Genomic DNA, 18,910 nt, shown 5'->3' on the forward strand with positions numbered 1-18,910 from the left:
CTCATCATTACTGGGATAGTCCTGCCTGCTGGAATCCAATCTCTGAAATTGTCGAGAAACATTGTTTGTTCGTCCTACTGTTCACGTAGTGACAGACATAAGATCTGCCAGCTCAATCCATGATTATCTAGAACCTGCAGGTCATAGCCTCAATATGTCGCATCAGAGAGTAAGTAGCAAAGTGGTATCAACCGCATTGATGCAGAACTTTATTTGGTAAAATAGTCTGAGAAAATCCTATTACCAACATTTTATTAAAGAACCATGATTGCAATTCCTCAAGTAGAGTCTAGGATAGCAAAACTGTGAGGTTGTCCAACACCCTTAAAAATCAGGAAAACAGTGAGCACTGTTGCATTGATCTATTACAACCCAGGCGTTAAGGAGTTAACAGCGCCGTAAAAGGTGGCGGCGCCGTTAAACACTTAATGCCTGATTACGAGGTCCCTTTGCGGTTTGGAGAATTTAACGCCTGCTTTTTGCAATTTGCGACACCGTACTTAGCGCCTTCCCCATTCCCATTGAGCCCTATGGGGCAAAAATGAGAATGGGGAAGGGCCATGGTGGCATGGGGAATTACCGCCCCGCCAACCTCGGAATGGGGCGGTAATTCCCCATTCCGCCATGGCGGAGTCGGTAAGTTACCAGCATGGACCATGGTGCTATTAGCACCATGGTCCAACGCCAGGGTCGTAATGAGGGCCTATAGACCGTTTTGGCTTCTAGCTGTGTCATCTTACATTTGGGGCATGTTCAAATTCATCAAATATCTTGTTGGTGCACACCCACCACACACATCCGAGCATGAAACACTCTTTGGGCTGCATCTGAAACTAAGTCTAATCTGAGAGAACTCTGCTCCTCAAAATCACTATCAGAAGTACTCATCAAGATGTTACTGCATTGAATAAGGAGCAAAGTTCCTGCAGTGAACTCCAACATCTTCTTCCCACAACGGGAGCCTTTACTTCGCACTGACATTGCATCAGGATGTCGCATCCAAGCCGGTGGAGCCCACCTTAAGTATCGGCTCCTTCCTGCACCCACTTGTCTGAGCTGCAGAAAGGTTTCTAAGTTCATATGTAACTTCCCTCTGTAGGATCGAGCTCTATCACATGCCAACCTGGTCCACACGTGGTGCATCCTGGCCCTCGAAAATCCAGGCCCACTAAAAACATAGAGACAGCTAGAACCTTACAAAAACATTGTGCCTCATTACGAGTGTGGTGGTTATTCAGCAGTAAATCCACTGAATTACCACCAAATTCACTTTTGGTTGCCGCCACTAGGTCCCTTGGGTGTACCATGGGATTACAGTACATAGGATTCGATGTAGATTTCAGCAGAATCATTGCCAGCAGTAAAACCGCTGAGATTTGGCCTTAAAATGGCAGATTTACCTCCAGCATGTTTCTGGAGGAAAATCCATCACTTTAAAAGTAAAACCCTAGATTGACAGTGCAGTAAAAACGTGGTAATTCCATTAACGCCAACAAAAGTGGTGGTAACGGAATTACCATCCGTTTCTTCCCACACCGCCAAACTCGTAATAGTTAACTTTTTTTGTCAGTAGTTCCAATTCGTGCCCTATCAGCTATTGACTTCTAGCTAATATAATTTGACCATTTATTAAGTCCCTGCATGTCTTCAACTGTTAAGTGTACTTTATGCAACCTGAATCCCAAAGCACTCCTTGCAAGGATAAGCTTTGAGCTTAGGCCAAGCTCTCTGAAGGGTGACCCCAGAGTACTTTGAAGGGTAGCCTTGAGTGACATCAGTGTCTTCCACTTTCATCTTAACAGGGACAGCATCACTATGGGCCTTTTTCCTTTCAAAAGTTGCAAACAATTTTGAGAATGCGTGAGTGCTCTGGCATGGTTCCATGTGGTTTGGCTGAAAGTATTTGAACAAAGTCGAATGCATTGATTTATCTTTTTCACTGGTTGATTTTGACCCCCTGCAGCCCTCCCTTTAACACCCCTACATTAATTATTATCCTAAACCCACCCCCCACATGTATGTGTGTCCAAACAACTCAATTAATTCTACTTCGATGCAACGTGCTGTGGCCAAAACTCTGTATCCCCTTTGGTATTAATGTGAGGTGGTGATTTAAATCCCCCCCCCGTGTTGTTGCTAGCTGCACGATCGAGATAGGTTAGTCTGTTTTACTGCTTGTTATTTTAATTAATGGATCTATAACCTTTAGATTACTAGATGTTTTGGACTATAACTCTCGTCAGTCCTAGCCACCATTGTCAGTGATGAACTGCCATGGTAGTCCTAGTCCAAAGCCGCAGGCTTAGCCCCACTACTTAGACACAATGGTGGTTGGAATAGAAGAGTAATGGAAACATTTCCCCTGAGAATAAATACATATATAGGAAGATACTCTGAGAATGGTACTACACCACTTGTTTGTTTGGGTATACCTTTTCATGCAGGGACCCTGGAAAGAAACCTGTACAGTCCATCTTATTGGAAGCATTATCAAGGACGGACGGATAGCTTTTCATTGACCTTATCTCATTGTTCCAGGAGTGTGTGATGTGAACCACCAGAACAAAGCTGGATATACTGCTGTAATGCTCACCCCACTGGCTTCAGCAGAGACTGATGAAGATATGAAAGTAGTCTTGAGGCTCCTCCAACAAGGAGATGTCAACACACGGGCGAGTAAGGTACTTAAGAAAACCCACTCAGTTCTATTGACATGTTAAATGCAAACATGTTGCTTTGTTTGATTGCATCCTTCAGGTTTGAGTACATTTCTGTCAATTATAATGCCTACTTTGCGACTCTTGGGTATATCTGTCACACAGAGCTTATTATCGAGGCAGCCTGCTGCATCATTGTTGATCAGAACCTTTGCAGGCATGTCTGTTGGGGTTGGAGATGTGGTCCGGTATATCAGGGACCTTCTATTACAGAGCTCTCCGAGGTAGTAGAAAGGTGGTGTGCAATCATTTACAGAAAAACATAAATACATATGTGCAGGATGTCAGTAATTGTTGTGCTCCATTTACCTAGACACTGCGCTTAATATGACCCGCCAAATTAACAATATCACCTCTGCAATAAACTTTGATACAATACTCATACGAGTGAGTAGGCCATTTCTTTCTACCACCAACCGACTAACGGTCGCCTGCGCCCTTGTGCTGTCCAAGCTGGACTATTGCAATGCCCTACTTTGCGGGATCTCGGACAAGAACCTGAACAGGCTTCAGGTCATTCAAAACAATAGTCGCAGGCAATGGACCTGAGCAAAACTGACCAGATCTCCGAGGTAAGGCAGTCAGTCCACTGGATCCCCATCCAGGAAATAATTAAATGTAAAATGCTCTCGATTGCACAATGCTGTCTGGCTAACAAAGTCCTCTCCTACCTTGTCCAGAGGATCAAAAAATATACACCAGCCAGGCCACTCAGATCCTCCAGAAGCCAGCGACTCCTCACTGCCAGATTTAGACAGAAACGAGCAGGTGGCTCAGGCTTCCGTGCTGTTTTGCCCAACCTCTGGAGGAATCTGCCACATCACCTGTGATCTGAGCCTTCTAACAAGCGATTCAGAAAAAACCTAAAGGCTAATTTTTTCACTTAACTTCAGCCCTGTACCATCTGTTTGGGTTTTTCCTGTACACTCCTATGTAACTAGTGCCCAGATGCCCGAGGTCTTGGTGCACTGCTATAAATAAAATAAATTAATCAGTCAGAACACACCCTCATTACAAGTATGTTGGTCCGATAACAATGCTGGTAAAATGGCTGGTAATAACGGATACGACATTGTTCCCAGACAGGCATACTGAGTTTGCCGGTAGGGGCAGTGAACTACCGGCAGGCCTGACTGGAAGTTCAAGCCCCTACTGGCAAAGAATTACTCCCATCACTGGCATTGTTACTACCGGTGCCGGTGATAGGGGCAAATCCATTCCATGGAGTTCTATGGGACTCCATGGAATGGAAACTTACTGCCATTGCTGGCCCTCGTAATATCCCAATAACACCAGGGTATCACGTGCCGTTAACGGTAAGGTGAGACTGCCAGTAACCCGCCGATAGCACTGGCAGGTTACTGGCAGACTCATAATGAGTGCCTTTATTTCGGCATAGCGCCATAAAAGCCAAATACAAATAAAATGTAAAACACAATAAAACATAATACAATTTGTTTACTAATGTTAAAACAAGCACATATGACAATATACTCAGAAACACCAATATTCCAAGACATATAAAGTGCAAATACGTTATTGGTACTGTATTCTTTTTTAAACAATTTTTTAGGTTGACTTGCTAGGTTTATTAACAGCTTCATAGGTATCTTTACAAGCAAGTTCTTAAAGGACATAGAAAACACTGGCGGCCCATCAACCAGGCAGAGTGCTGACCAACTAACCAGGCTAGAACCTTCATCCACACATTCCAATACTGACGCATCAACAATCCACATGACATCACACCATTCCTTCTGCACAGCCAAGCCATACACAACACATCCCCCCTTTACATTTGCACATCACACACACAAAGCACTACACAACACACCTCCCCTCTTTCCATCCACCAACAACACACAAGACGCTACGAGACACACCTCCACTCACACCAACACATCCCATTCACACCGACTTGCATGACCAGGGCAAGCACACAACATGTGCACTAACACTCTACCACTCACAACACACCTGATGCGCTGGCCAGACACACCAAGCCCAACAACCAATACCACTAGCACACTCTGGATCCTGAAAGATGGAACGAGTCATATATTGGTACTGTATTATAAGGTTCCACATTTGATTACAATTATTCATTCTTAAGCGCTGGGAGCCTTTAATTCTTTCTTGGTATGCGCGCATGACCTCCATCATAACGAATGTTCTCCCCCGTCTGCTCTACTTATTTTCTGCCATCCCGACTAAACTTCCGGAAAAGTTCTTGAATAGTGCACCGAGTAGTGTGTGGCATAATAAGACACCCAAGGAGAAAAAGGTTACCCTTACACTCCAGAGGGATCAGGGGGGACTTGGGCTACCTGATTTCGACCTGTATTATAAGGCCGCCCAATTATGTGTTCTGTTGGAACATATGAGGGAGGATATGAGGACTTACTGGACCTACCATGAGGATTTGGAAATGCACCCACTGAAATTACGAGATTTCCTCTGGGCCCCACCTAAGGATATTCCCAGGAAACTTAGAGGGTACCAACTCTGGTGGTACTCTGGGATATTTGGAAACCTAATAGTGTGAATAGAGCTTTGTCCTCTTGACCCTCCCCTATGTCCTCAGTGTGGGGCCCTACCTTTGGACTGGCCTAAAGGGAGGGCCAAGGGTTGCGGTTCCCTCAACAATGTCGGACACGGGTCTAGAAAGGGCAGGTCAGGTGATCAAGGAGGGGGGTTGTACCTTGAGGAATTTCTGAGAGTAGTGAAGAATGATGTTGCTTGGGACCAGACCCCATTTGAGAAGGTTCTTGATTCCTCAACCATGCAGGGGGATATCCTGTTGAGTATTTACAAGATTCTGGTGACTTCCACTATGACAGTGAGGAAAACATTTAAGAGCTACTGGGTTGAACTTGCAGTAGGAGAGATAATGGATTACAAGTGGGCAAAGATCTTCAGGGTGACATTTCGTCAGAATCTTTTCACATCCACAATGGAACATAACTACAAGATGCTAAAGGGCTGGCACAGAGACCCCCTGAAGATCTCGAGAATATTTGCAGGGTACTTCCCCACTCTGCCCACAAGGATGTGGCAAGGAAGGTTGACTTTCACACATGTGGTGGTACTGCCCTAAAATACACATTTTTTGGACAGAACTCCTCAGGCTAGTTTTGAGCCCCTGCAGATGTTTCTGGGCATCCCACCTAAAGACAGGGAGGAATATAGATCCCCCAGGATGTGGGAGGTTATGTTTGGAGCAGGGAGACTGGCGATAGACCAGCATTGGAAGGGTGGAATGGTGCCCACAAAGAAATAATGCAAGCAAAAGTTGCATGGCATGATGGTAATGGGGAAGCAGACGGTATGACTATATAGGGCGCTTTCGGGCGGAACTGGGTCCTCTGGTAACCAGATGGGAGGGAGACCACTTTTAGCCTTCTTGGCAGGGGAATAGATATAATGTCAACCAAGTAGCAATGTTGAGGAGAAGCTAATCTAAGATGTTTATTTTGTTCTATTATTGTTATGATTGAGACCCGGTATATCCCTGACTGTGACACAGTTCGATCCGGAAACACTGGCAACGCAATGGGGAGAGGAGGAGGTAGGAGGAACATTGTGTTATTTTAGAGTACACTTGTTTATTGCTGTTGTTTGTATTAAAGTGTACATGCTAATAAACAATTAAAGTTTAAACAAATATATATATATATAAAATAAAATTCAATTCAATCAAGAGATCTGACTGGGTAAAAGCTTTACAAGTGGTGCTCTTTTTAGCCAATATCTATGGGTATATGTTGCTACTAAAAACACATTAGCACCATCATTAGACCTTCTACAGAACCTCATAGCTTCACTTGTTGATCTAATGCCGAATCGAATAAATCTTGGCCTCAAGTAAATGTTTCTATAATAAAGATACAGGGGACACACCAGGAGGAAATGATCAAGTAACTCAATCCTATCCCGACAATGTGGACATTTGTTTGATTCAATAGCATTCCATTTATTTCACAGTGCTGCCACTGATAGAATGCTAAACCTTAGCTTAAAATATAGCGAGTGCATTAACCTAGGCTTTATAACATCCAGATATGGGACACATCCACGGTGCGTCACTCTTTCTCAACTCTCATGCTGGACTTCCTTTGCATCTTGTACTCATGGTGGCCCTGAATCCTGCTATTACCATCTTCATCTTGTATCCTGGCTTGCAACATTATGTGTTACTACTGACTTCTGCAATTGTATTCGCTCTCCCCTCTTGCTTCTCCACTCTTTTTGACTGCTTACTCTCTGTTCTCTCCTCCTTTCCCTTCTCCCTTTTCCTATCTGATCCCCTTACTTTCTTCTATGCACTTACTCTATCAGAATTGTCCCTGGACCTAATATGATAGAAACCTCATCTGTTTCCTCCACCCTCCCATTACTGTTTTTTTCCCCCCCGACAACCCCTCCAGCACGATCTGAACTGCCGTCAGGCCTAGTATGATAGTCGCTTGTTTTGTTCTTCCCCTCCCTTTCTGCACCCCTCCCCCTCACCTTTTGTTTTTCTCCGGCTCTACCAGAAATGTCGTCAGGCCTAGTACGGTAGTCGCCTGTCTGTTTCCATTTCCTTCCCACTCTCCCCCTCCCTTCCTTATGTATGTCTTAGCTCTTGCACTATCTGAAATGTCGTCAGGCTGAGTACGATAGTTAATTTCACATCCTTACTGTTCATGGCCTGTAAGAATGTGGTTGTATTTTCCCTTGTTCCCTCCCTTGCCTTGAAGCGCTTTGAAACACATCGTGTATAGGCGCTATATAAATAAACTATCATATCATATCATACCCTCTACTGTCCTTATTCTCCCAGTATATTAATACGGTTGTATAGGTGGATGTCGTTCTCATTAGGTCCTGTTCTCTTTTCTTCCAAAAGTCTGTTTTAACAGTATGTTTAACACTGCTTGTAATATGGGCAGGGAGCATCCAGAGATCACTGTGTCCTATATGATGCAGCAATCTTTTCACCTGCAAGAACCACCTCAGGGACAACTCTCCAGGCTGTTTTGATAGACATCTGTCATAGCTTCTCTGACTTTACATAATTCGGCCCTGCTCAATAATCTTATCCAATATAAGATTGGTGTAAGGGCCAAAATGTCTCCTACAGCAGGTAAGCTCGTCTTTTCATGAATCAAAATTCTGGGCGTCCCAAGAGGGATGCCTAAGTTCTTTTTTTAGAAAACTATTTTCAATGGTGCTGAGCTTATTACAGTTTCAAATAACCCCAATGCTCGGCTTCATATAAAGCATCCTGCCTAGCTTGATCCTTGTACAACTGTAGAAGAGGGGGCATTGCACCATCACCGAAGTCCTAGTAAAACTTAGCAATAGCTCCACTGTATCTAGAAAGCATTCCTTCGGTGCTAGCCATTTGTTGTTACTATCTGCAGGAAGCTGTGAACAGAACCCAGATAATCATAGCAATTTACTTGATCTATTTGCTCGTCATCCGGGGACAATTTACATACAGGTTGTGTGCCCTTTTTCTTGTTAAGATCATGGATTGTTCTTTGGTAATATTTATTGACAGCCCCCTTTCATTGCAATTGTATTTTCAGACTGGACGGAGTTTGCGAAATTCAGATGCCACTGTGCCCAAACAATAAAACTGGAAATCTCTTCCCAGCTTCGGTTGGGACGTTCAACAATGTGCTTATCAATCCATTAATGTATATCAGGAAAAGGGTGGGGGCCAGCACACACCCCTGGCGAACACCCTTCTGCACCTTAATTGGTTTTGTAGTTTCGCCCCCAATGCCCCATCTGATCATAGCTTCATTGCCATCATCCAACAATAATATAGCTGACAGCAGAGGACACAGTATACCATAAGATCTCAGGACTTCCCAAAGTTTAACGCGGGTTACTGTGTCAAACGCAGTGCGTAAATATACAATCAATGCAAAACTACTCACTTTTTTAATTCAACATACTTAATTCATTGTAGCATGAATCTATTGTATTGACTGCTTCTCTGAACCCCGCTTGACGATGGTCAATAAAATCCATGGATTAAGACCCATTTATTTAAGTGCCCTAAAACTACTGTTAAAAATATTTTTCCAATTAGGTCTAGCAAAGAGATTGGCTGATAGTTACAAAGTAGGTCACGTCTGTTCATTTTGTATAATGGGACACTTTAAGCACTTGTACAATACTTGAGTACCATATTCTCCCTGGTTATTCCATTTAATAAGATGTATAAGTATGGGGACTAAATCTGTATCTCTGATTTAAACAAGTCTCCAGGTATCTTGTCGGGCCCAGGGGCCTTATTCGATTTCTGTGTAGAGATTGCTTCAATAGCATCCTTAAGAGAAAAGGAAGTTGCACCTGTGCCACAATAGTAGAATGAGGAACTACTCCAGACTCACTGTACAGATTACTGAACTAGTCTTCCCAACATGTGGCACTAATGCTCCCATGAATAATGTTTCCTGGGACCTCCCCCCATCCAAATGATAAGCCTCCAGAACCTGGCTGAGTCTTTGCTCTGCGATACTGAAAGTATTTCCTCCCATTGGTTAGCTTTATAGTTCTTCTTTGAAGCTATAATATTTTCATGTGCGAGTCTAGCTCGACTAATCTCAGTCCTCCTCACAGTATTCACACGTTTAACACACTTGATCAGGGCGTATTTTGCTTCTCTGCAGTCCTTGTCACACCAAATGGTATTTATAGCAGCTGCCTTTCTAATAATTTTGTTTGAGACGGTCATATGATCTCTTATAATAACACCTATTTGTTAAATGATTCAACCATTTCCTAACAGCTGTTCCAAGGGCTGCCACAGACCATCATATAAGCTGGGCAGAACATAACCCAGATTTAAATTTGACAATTTCACAGACTTCCTTGCTTGTCCCATTATTTCAATTGGCACATTACTTTTGGGGGATTTGTCTTGATGAAGAGCAACCACTCCAATTGCTAACTTCAGCACCACAGGTCGATGAGCACTTTCAGTCGCTGAGATTAGTTCACTCAATATTAATCATTACATAATCAATACAAGTCGCCCAGTCCTTTTCCACAAAAGTGGGCTTGGCCAGGACATCACCAAGGCTCATGCCATTACAGGGGCAAAGGTTTAAATAAGGGTCCTGCTAGGCCTTGTGACATTTGGATAGTGCAAGTGCAGGTGCAGTAACAAGAAGTGCAATGGAGGGGGGAGGGCTGGTCTGCGCGAGATGCAAAGTGCTAGCATTCAAAGGAAGTGCAGGGTAAAGAGGAGAGAGCACAAGTGAAAAAGGCAGGTGTGGAGGAGTGGGGAAAGAGGGCCACAGGGGCTAAGCAAGTCCTAGGGGGAGGCAAGGAGGCAAGTGTCAGGGATTGCAAGGGGTGTAGGGGGTTAGAGTCACATGCTAAGTGTGAGGAGGGCTGGGCTGTGGGGGCTGGTACCAAATGGAACTCAGAGGGAACCAGGCATCCAGTCACTGCGGCAGACGGGGGTGTTAGCAGGGGAGGGAGAAAGGGAAGGAAGAAGAGAAGAGGTGGGTCTTGAGGAGCTACCGGAACATAAGGCAGTCCAGCTCAAGCCTGAGAGAGGCAGGGAGACCATTCCAGAGGGCGGCACCTGCGGACGAGAAAGATCTACCCCCCACTTTCTGCTGGAGAAGTGGCTGATTTGCAGAGAGTTGGAGCTAGAAAAGCGAAGGGCTCTAGCAGAGAGGTATTTATGGAGAGAGAGTTGGATGTTACAGATTCAATGGCCCCAGAAAGCCTTGTAGATGATGCAGTGTCTTAAACTTGATCCTAGCATCAACCGGGAGCCAGTGGAGCGATTTTTGGGCCAGAGAGATGGGGTCCCTGGGCTTGAGGCAAAGGATAAGTCGTGCAGCCCTATTTTGGATTAGTTGTAGGGGGCAAAGGGAGGATAAATGGATATTGAGGAAGAGGCTGTTGCAGTAGTCCAGCCTAGAGAGTAACAGAGCTCTGGAGACATTGAGTTTCTGGGGGGAGGTGCAGAAAGGGAGAAGGATTCTGAGGAGGTGCAGCTGATAACGATGTGGGGAGGGAAGGAAAGAGAAGAGTCAAAGATGTCACCAAGGTTTTTTGCTTCACAAGAGGGTGAGAGGAGGCAACCCATAGAGGGCGGCCAGAGGGTAAGAGGGAAGGAGGGAGATGGTGTTCCCAATGAGAAGGATCTCAGTCTTACTGCCATTAAGGCAGAGATCGCTGGCAGTACACAATGCCTTAATAGCAGTAAAACAGTCAGGGATAAGAGAGGAGAAAGAGGAGGAAGTAGAGGGAAGCTTGAAGGAGAAATGAGAGATGTTTGCATAACACTGGAAGTGAGGAGATAAGGAGGTGGGTCAGAGGTGCAAAGTAGATGTTGAAGAGCCACGGCGAGAGAATAGAGACTTGAGGGACGCTGCAGGTGGAGAGTGTGATAGGGGAGGGAAAAGGGCCCAGTTGAACCTGGAAAGGTCAGTAGAAGAGGAAAGAGGTCAACCAGTCCAGTGCCAGGCCTGTGATGCCAAGGGTGTCACAGAACTGATTTGTCCATATGGCATGATTGACTGTGCTGAAGGCAGAGGAAAGATCCAGAAGGATAAGAATGGATGGTGACTTGGAATCGAGATTGGAGAGAAAGTCTTCACAGATGTTCAGTAGAGCAGTTTCCGTGCCACTGGCTGCTCTGAAGCCAGACTGGTGGTCATGGAGACACCCAACAGATTCAGTTTCTTTCGTCAGGTGGGAGATAACCAGCTTCACCAGGAGTATGCCCAGGAAGGGGGTAATTGAGCTAGGGTGGTTGTTAGCCAGGCATGAAGGATCCGCAGAAGGCATTTTGAGGAGAGTATGCATAAGGGAGTGCTTGAGGGGTAGCAGGAAGGGGCCATTGGCAAGGGAGTGATTACAGAAATCGGCCAAGGCTGACACAAAGTAGGCAATGTTGTCTTTGATAGTTCTGGAGGAGCAGGGGAGCACCTGTTTGGAGGAGACTCATAGAGAGGACTTGTCTAGAGACCTCATCTGGTGCTATGGGAGGGAAAGAGGAGAGTTGGAGGGAAGGGAATAGGGGGTAAGGGAGGCCTGAGAGCTGTGGAGGGACGGGGGAGGGCAGCAGAGGAGAGTGAGGACAGGATGTCCTGAGTTTTGGTTAAGAAGTGGGAGGCCAAAAAAGTACAATGGCCCCCTTTCAGACTGGTTACAGCCTAGGTGGGGAGCCAAAGGCAGAGTAAGCATGGCAGAAACAGCCTAGGACTTGTTGTAAATTGAAGAGCGCTCTGAGTGATGGACCCCTAAGTCACCTTTCTTCCACCTCTGCTGCTGGAACAGCGCAATACCCCATTGGCAACCTGTTTGATGTTGTGCATCTGATTCTTCGGTGCCTATTTTTGCTGCTAGCCTGCCTGGTGAGTGCATCGTACATTGTGCAGTGTCTCTCTCTCTCTCTCTATCCCCTCCATCTCCCTGCAATCTCCCTCCATGGTGCTCTCGATTTTCCTATTTATTCTAATTGCTACTCTATCACATATTTTACCTCTCGAAGTCTGGAAAGAAAAAGTTCAAAAAAGACCTCCTGGTCTCCAATCAAGGCATGCCCATTGCCAACACCTACGTCAATGCTTCTTCCAGGGAGACTGTCACAGTCAACCTCTTTGTCACTCCCTCTCTGGACATATGGACTCCCCACATGGTCTCTGTCCTCTCTCCTTTCTCTTTGTTGCCCAATAATGGTGGCACCAGATGGGAAGTACTCCTGGTATGCGTCTCATCCTCTAGGTGTATCATTAATGTCTATCAGAAAGGCACTATCATGGACCAAGGCTCACAGCTCGACCTCCTCCTTCTTGATAGGCGTCGTCCATCTCTTAACAACTTCCACCCGTCTCCTGCCACTCCTCTGTCTGCCACTCCTGTTGCCCATTCTCCACCTCTGACCAGCTTACCATATCCCTGTACCCCTCCTTGGAAGACCTTCAAAGGTGCGACCAGTTTCATGTAGTTACGCTCAACTCTTGCTCTGCTGTTAAACATTCCTCTGATATCTTTCTCCTTCTTGAAGACTTTGACCTTGAGGTTCTCGCTCTCACTTAGATGTGGTTCACTGCCAGATCTGTCACTGCTTTTGACACACTCCTCTCTGAGGGCTACAAGATCCTCTCTAAGCCCAGGCCTAACCGATCTAGAGGCAGAGTCACCTTGATCTTCCTTGAATGGGTCACTGCTACCATCATTCCCACTCAGACCTACTACTCCTTTGAATGTCTCGCCTGCAGGCGTGGTGTCTCTCCAACTCTCTCATTGACCCTCACCACCATCTACAAGACCCCTGGTGCAGTCTCCCTCTTCCTCTTGGAGTGGTATGACCTCACCTCTACTCTTCTTGCCTCCACCTCCAAGCGTCTCCTCCTCTGAGAATTCAATATTCACCTTGACTCTCCTGATTCAACCACTGGACTCTTCTGAAGCCTCTGTGACTTTCTTTCCCTCACCATTCATCCCTCTGGTCCAACCCCTTCAGTCGGACATACCTTGGATGTTCTCATCTCAGCAGACATCCCCATCTCCAACCCTCTCCCTGCACCTCTCTCATGGTCTGACATTGCTCTCCTGTCACTACTCCTGTATGCCCTGCGGCTAAGCCTTTGCTTGCACTGCAGGCCTCCTTCTCTGACATTTGACCAATGAAGTGAGTGTCAGTTGCTGCTTTTGCTGCCACTTTCATTCCCCTCCCACTCCTGCCACGGATTCCCACGCTGACTCTGCCCTTGCTAATCTACACCTCTCTATCACCAACACTCTGGATATCCTGGCTCCTGTCTTGAGGATCTGCATGAAGCATGCCTCCAAGCACCACACCTGGTATGACTCCGATCTACCCTCTCTGCACCGCAAGTGCAGAGTTGCTGAGTGGAGGTGGCAGGTATTAGGCACATCCTCTGACAAACTGGCCTACCGCCTGCTCCAAAGCCAATACAGACACTCCACCTGCTCCAAGAAGAGGGCCCACATCCAAGCACGCATCTCTGGAGCAACTAACAACACAGGCAAACTGTTTAAAATCTCCAAGGAACTTGCCAATCCTACTGCATTCTCCCCTGCCATCCCTGACCCTTTGTACTTATCTGGCCTCCTACTGCTTAACCAAAACATTTAGTCATCTAGCAGTAAGGTTCATAGAAGGGAACAGTTAAAACATTTTACTTAACAAATTAAAACACTAAAAACACTCCTACAAATGACATAATGATAGAATGAGAATACAATAAATGTAATTAACAACCAAAGACCATGTGGGAAGGCAATAGCACACCCTCAAGCCCACCTATAAATGTGGATAATTGCATCCAAATCTCTTTTATTCAGAGCATGTACCCTGATTTGTCAGTACAATACTCCAATCGTATTGATCTGAACCAACATGTGTCAGTCCTCAGTACTATTAGTGTTGAACCTTCTTCAGGGGTACCAGGAACACGGCTGACAGGTGGTTTTGGACAGCTAATATTCGGCTACGTAGTAGGGAAACAAGCCACCTCCTGGAAGTTTATTTTACAATCCTGATCAGCGATTTCTCTACCCAGAGACTTCAGAAGACGGATATTCACATGTCATGATAGAGATCAGTAGACAACTATGAACCAAAAAGATGAAAGATAAAACCAATTATCACTAGTAGCAACAAATATGAAAGCACCAGCCGAATCTCCCTCTCATCATTCATGAAACGTAAGTCATCTAGCAGGCATGTCTGCGGGCTTGCATTACGTTCAGGCTGCAACATTTTGTGTCTCCGAGAGAGGCACATTTCCTGTGGTTGGAATGGGTGGTATCACTGCAATGAGTGCTGCTAATACTAGGTGGTGGTAGTGCCTGCAATCGCTGCAATGAGCGATCTTACTACTAAGTTTAGGTAGGGCCTTCTGAGTGTGTACACAGTGCATGCATGTGCACATTGCCTGTTGGCCTGCCCAGGTGGCTTGTTGTGGGTGTAATGGGGCTTCACTTTCTGACATAGACTACGTTGACACACATGGGTGCTTCTCCAGTGTTATTGTGTTGGCATGCACGTAACAACTAAAGTGCATGTGCATTGATATGTTTACCCACTTCCCCTGGCACGTGTGTGTGCTCACTGCCCATTTGCTGATACTGCCATATGTTGAACCATTCCCGTGCCCATTTTGTGCATCTCTGCTGGGGAAGGCATGCTTTTGGACACTACACTCACATGTACATCATGTCAGATATACTTACCGCCATTGCTGTGGGTCCCTGCTCTCGCCTCCGTGCTCCCTATTTCCTCGATGTCCTCCAAGTGAAGGATGGGACTGGATGTCTCCTCCGAGAGCGTGAGGTGGGGGGGGGTTCCACTGTGCCTCTTCCTGTTCCAGCTTCTATGCCAGCCACTGTGGATGGCTATGAGGCTGCTGACCCTCACCTTAAGGTTGTTCTAGCGCTTCCGACAGTCCATAATGCTACAGGGTACAGTTCCCACTGCCATCACCCTTGTCTGTATGTCAGCCCATTTGGCTGTCTTCACCTGGGCAGAGGTTCTTCTGTGGCTGCTGCCGAATAGGGCATCAGCATGCGCCACCACTGCATCTGCCAATGCAGTTAGCTTCGCCTCTGAAATGTCGGGCTTCCGGAGCCTGAGATCTGCCATACTGGCCTTTTTTTTCCTGTGCCATAATGTTGCCACAACTTTGAGGATTTGATACCAGCAGGAAATGAGTGATTGGTGGTGGAATGAGTTTTTAAAAGTGGCTGCCACCGAGCTTCCCGTTTCGGCGATGCTGCTAGTTCCGACACTGGTAATACGGGCACCAGTAGTACCGGCCGGTCTGGTGTTGGGAACGGTATTACCAGTATTATTTTGCCAGTATTACTGTCCGATGGCAGTCGAATGCAGTAATACCGCCAGCCGGTATTAGCATTTCCGGCAGCGGTGTGTGCGCATACCCGATGACTCGTAATACAGTGGCAGGTCCACTGGTCAACCCACCGGTAACACCGGCAACTGGTATTAACCCTGTTTTACCGGAAAACTCGTAATTAGCCCCAGTGTTCCTTTCTTAGTTAGGATGCTCTTGTACTCACCCTGGAAAAGATATGCCATATTGCCAGCGTACACGTGGAAACTTAAATGTTACATGTTAGAATGTATTATTGTAACCCTTGAATGATGTATATTTTTAATGAAAGTGTGGTTACTGTATATTAAAGGCTATCATTTTCATGTACTTCCATTTACAGACAGAAAAACTATTGGATTTTGACTTTTGGATTTTGACTTTTAAAATGATTACCCTAATATGCTTGGGAGAAATGTAGTGTGCACTATTGATTCTACCAGATGTACAAGTACAAAGTGCACATTTTTTGTGAACATAACCTGCGAGTCAAAACCGAGGCCTTTTTGTAAGAATGTAACTGTTAGCAGCATTTTGATTTCCACCACTTTGTCTGCAGTGTTAGTGTTGGTGGTTTTTTTAAAGTCTACTTTCCAAATTCACTTCCAAAAAACGTGAAGCAATTTAAACAATGTAAATCATTTGCAACTCTAGATGGCATACTTCCGGCAGCCTTAAAATATCCCCCACCTTGAAAACCGGCCATTTTGCAGCACTGATGGGAGTACATTTTAGAGGTTGGAGTAAGACTTTTCATGCGTTCGTTTTATTGAGAATTTTATTGGGGAATGTTGGCATTCCATTGTACTGCCCTTCTCCTCAGCTGTTTTGGGATGTTCTCCTGTTGTGTTTCACTTGCCTCTATTTTTCTCCCCTGTTTGTATGTTAAGCAATGTTTCTCAGAGTGCTTAAGGTGCCGGATATTGTCGATATACACATATGTAAATGTAGGAATGCATTCTGTATTTGTATTTATTTGTATTTATTGAATTTTATATAGCGCTTTAAGCCAAAGCGCTTTACATGAAACAACAGTGAATACATTACAAGCAATACATAACAAATCATGAATCAAATAAATGAGAACAATATATAAAACAATTTACCATGAGGTCATAGCGGTAAACATGTGTAGGACAGGACAGTTGAGAGAAAACAGTAGAGAGGTGTCAGGTTGGGGATTGAAAAAGGTAGGATTTTAAAGAAGTGCGGAAGGAGGAGTAAGAGGTGGTGGAGCAGATAGGGAGAGGGAGACGGTTCCAGGGAAAAGGAGCAAGATGTTGGAAAGAACGGAAGCGGGATGGTGCGCAGGGTGCGGTTCCAACAGTGAGTAGGAAATGATCGGTAGAGCCAAGTGGGCGAGAAAGAGAGTAGAATGAAAGGAGGGAGGAAAGGTAGAGTGAAGCAAGACCATAGAGAGATTTAAAGACAAGACAGAGGAAGTTGAATTTGAGTTGGGAATGAAATTAGAGCCAGCCCAATGAGGAGAGAGAAGAAGAGATGGACAGAAAGAACGGATGGCAGAATGGTAGATGGATTTACGGGGGGTTAGATGTGAGGAAGGGAGACCGAAGAGGAGAGGAGAGCAGAGCAGTAGAAGAGTCGAGAGAAGATTAAAGAGGAAATTAGGAGTTTAGTGGCGTGAAAGGTAAGGAAGGGTCGGATTTTGTGAATGTTATAGAGATGGAAGCGACAGGCACGGGAGGTAAGAGAAATGTGGCGAGTAAAGGAAAGGTTAGAGTCGAAGTGTAGACCAAGATTGCGGGCATAGGAGGAGATGGGAGCTGGAAAGGAGGAAAGAGGATGGAGGGAGGTGGGGAGAGGGGAGGGAGGGTGTTAACAGGAAAGAGTAAGACTTCGCTTTTGTCAGTATTTAGTGTAATAAAGTCCAGGATTTAATAGCAGTGAGGCAGGAAGAGAGCTTAAGATGGATGTCAGGGGTAAAGGAAGAGAAGAAGAGGAAGAGATGGGTGTCATCGGCGTAGAAGTGGTGAGAAACACCAAAGGAAGAGATGATTGAAGCTAGAAGAGAGGTTTAGAGTGAATAGAGAAAAGGGCCAAGCACGGAATCTTGGGGGACACCGTAGTTTAGAGAGTGGGTGGGGTAGGTGCAGCCACCCCAGGAGACTGTAAAGGTGTGATTGGATAGATAGGAGGTGAACCAGTTAAGGACAAAGCCTCTGAGGCCAAAGGAAGAGAGAGAGAGTTAAAAAGTAGTGTGGGATCTACAGTTTCAAAGGCTGCTTAGAGGTAAAGAAGAATGAGAATCGAGCATGTTTACAGTAACGGGCAGAACGGAGGGAGTTGAGAACAGAGGTGAGAGCGGTTTCAGTGGAGTGGCTGGGGCAAAATCTAGATTGAGTAGTGGGTAGGAGAGAGAGGTTGGAGATGAAGGCAGAGAGTTGTGAGTAGACAAGGCGTTCAAGGAATTTTGATAGGAAGGGTAAGTGAGACATGGGGTGAAAGTTAGAAGCCAGCGGGGGTTGGCTGAGGGCTTTTTTAGGATTGGGATGATGGTTGCATGCTTGAAGGTCGAAGGAAAGGTAGAGGTAGCCATTTTAAATTCTGCAATGTGCTACCTCTTGTATACTAACAGGTAAGTTATCTCCAAGCTGCATATTTTATAGGATTCTCTCTTCCGAGTTCTTTCAAACAAATGGTGCAAATAATGCTCCATGCACTCTAGGCATCTTTCCTGTGTGGGACATCAAAATAGTCCGCATCCAGGAGCGAAGGTTGATCAAAGATACTGTCTTAGATAATGACATATGAGTGCATTTGGTGGCCTCTTTAGTGTGGGCAGTTGTCTGTGGTTCTGTCTGGAGGTAGTTTACACTGCCATTTAGGTTTGTGAACATAACATAGAAGCAAGCTAATTTCAATTTTGATGGCTGAAATGTGTTAAGAAAGAAATTCGTTTTTATGATTTTATTTTGAGCTTTATGAGTAAGATCCATTATCTCTTAACATGGAGTGAAGCAACATTTTAAATACATACTTTGGTAAAGAATAAGGCACACTAATTCCAAAACATTATCTTTAATCTTTATCAGTAATCATATTTTAGAATTTAACAGTTGCCCCATATGCCAAAACAACGTTTCATATTGCTTTTGCTTAGCCCCTCAAGTGCCAAGCTATTATGCAAGTCTATCCAAAAAGGACGAGCATGCTCATCCTTGGCACTTTTAAATCCTGCCTCCCCCTCTCCATAAAAAAGGCTTTCCTTCTTTCTTTTGACCAGTTCTACTAATCTTCTTTACACAATGTATGATGTTAGATTCTGCACGTGTTTCTTCTCCTTTAGTCTTT

General features: G+C 45.2%; 1 protein-coding gene across 3 annotated transcripts in view; it reads left to right on the forward strand.

The window, feature by feature from the left end:
* The window catches only part of KANK4 (KN motif and ankyrin repeat domains 4), a 1,485,983-nt gene that overhangs the window by 1,376,597 nt on the left and 90,476 nt on the right, over positions 1 to 18,910 (forward strand). For all 3 annotated transcript variants that reach the window (XM_069642033.1, XM_069642032.1, XM_069642034.1), the window contains one exon: positions 2,539 to 2,681. In XM_069642033.1, coding sequence (XP_069498134.1) covers positions 2,539 to 2,681 — 143 coding nt within the window. The remainder of the gene's footprint in view (positions 1 to 2,538; positions 2,682 to 18,910) is intronic.

Source organism: Ambystoma mexicanum, chromosome 1q, assembly GCF_040938575.1.
Source record: "Ambystoma mexicanum isolate Mex_15411 chromosome 1q, UKY_AmexF1_1, whole genome shotgun sequence".
NCBI classification, from domain to species: Eukaryota; Metazoa; Chordata; class Amphibia; order Caudata; family Ambystomatidae; genus Ambystoma; species Ambystoma mexicanum.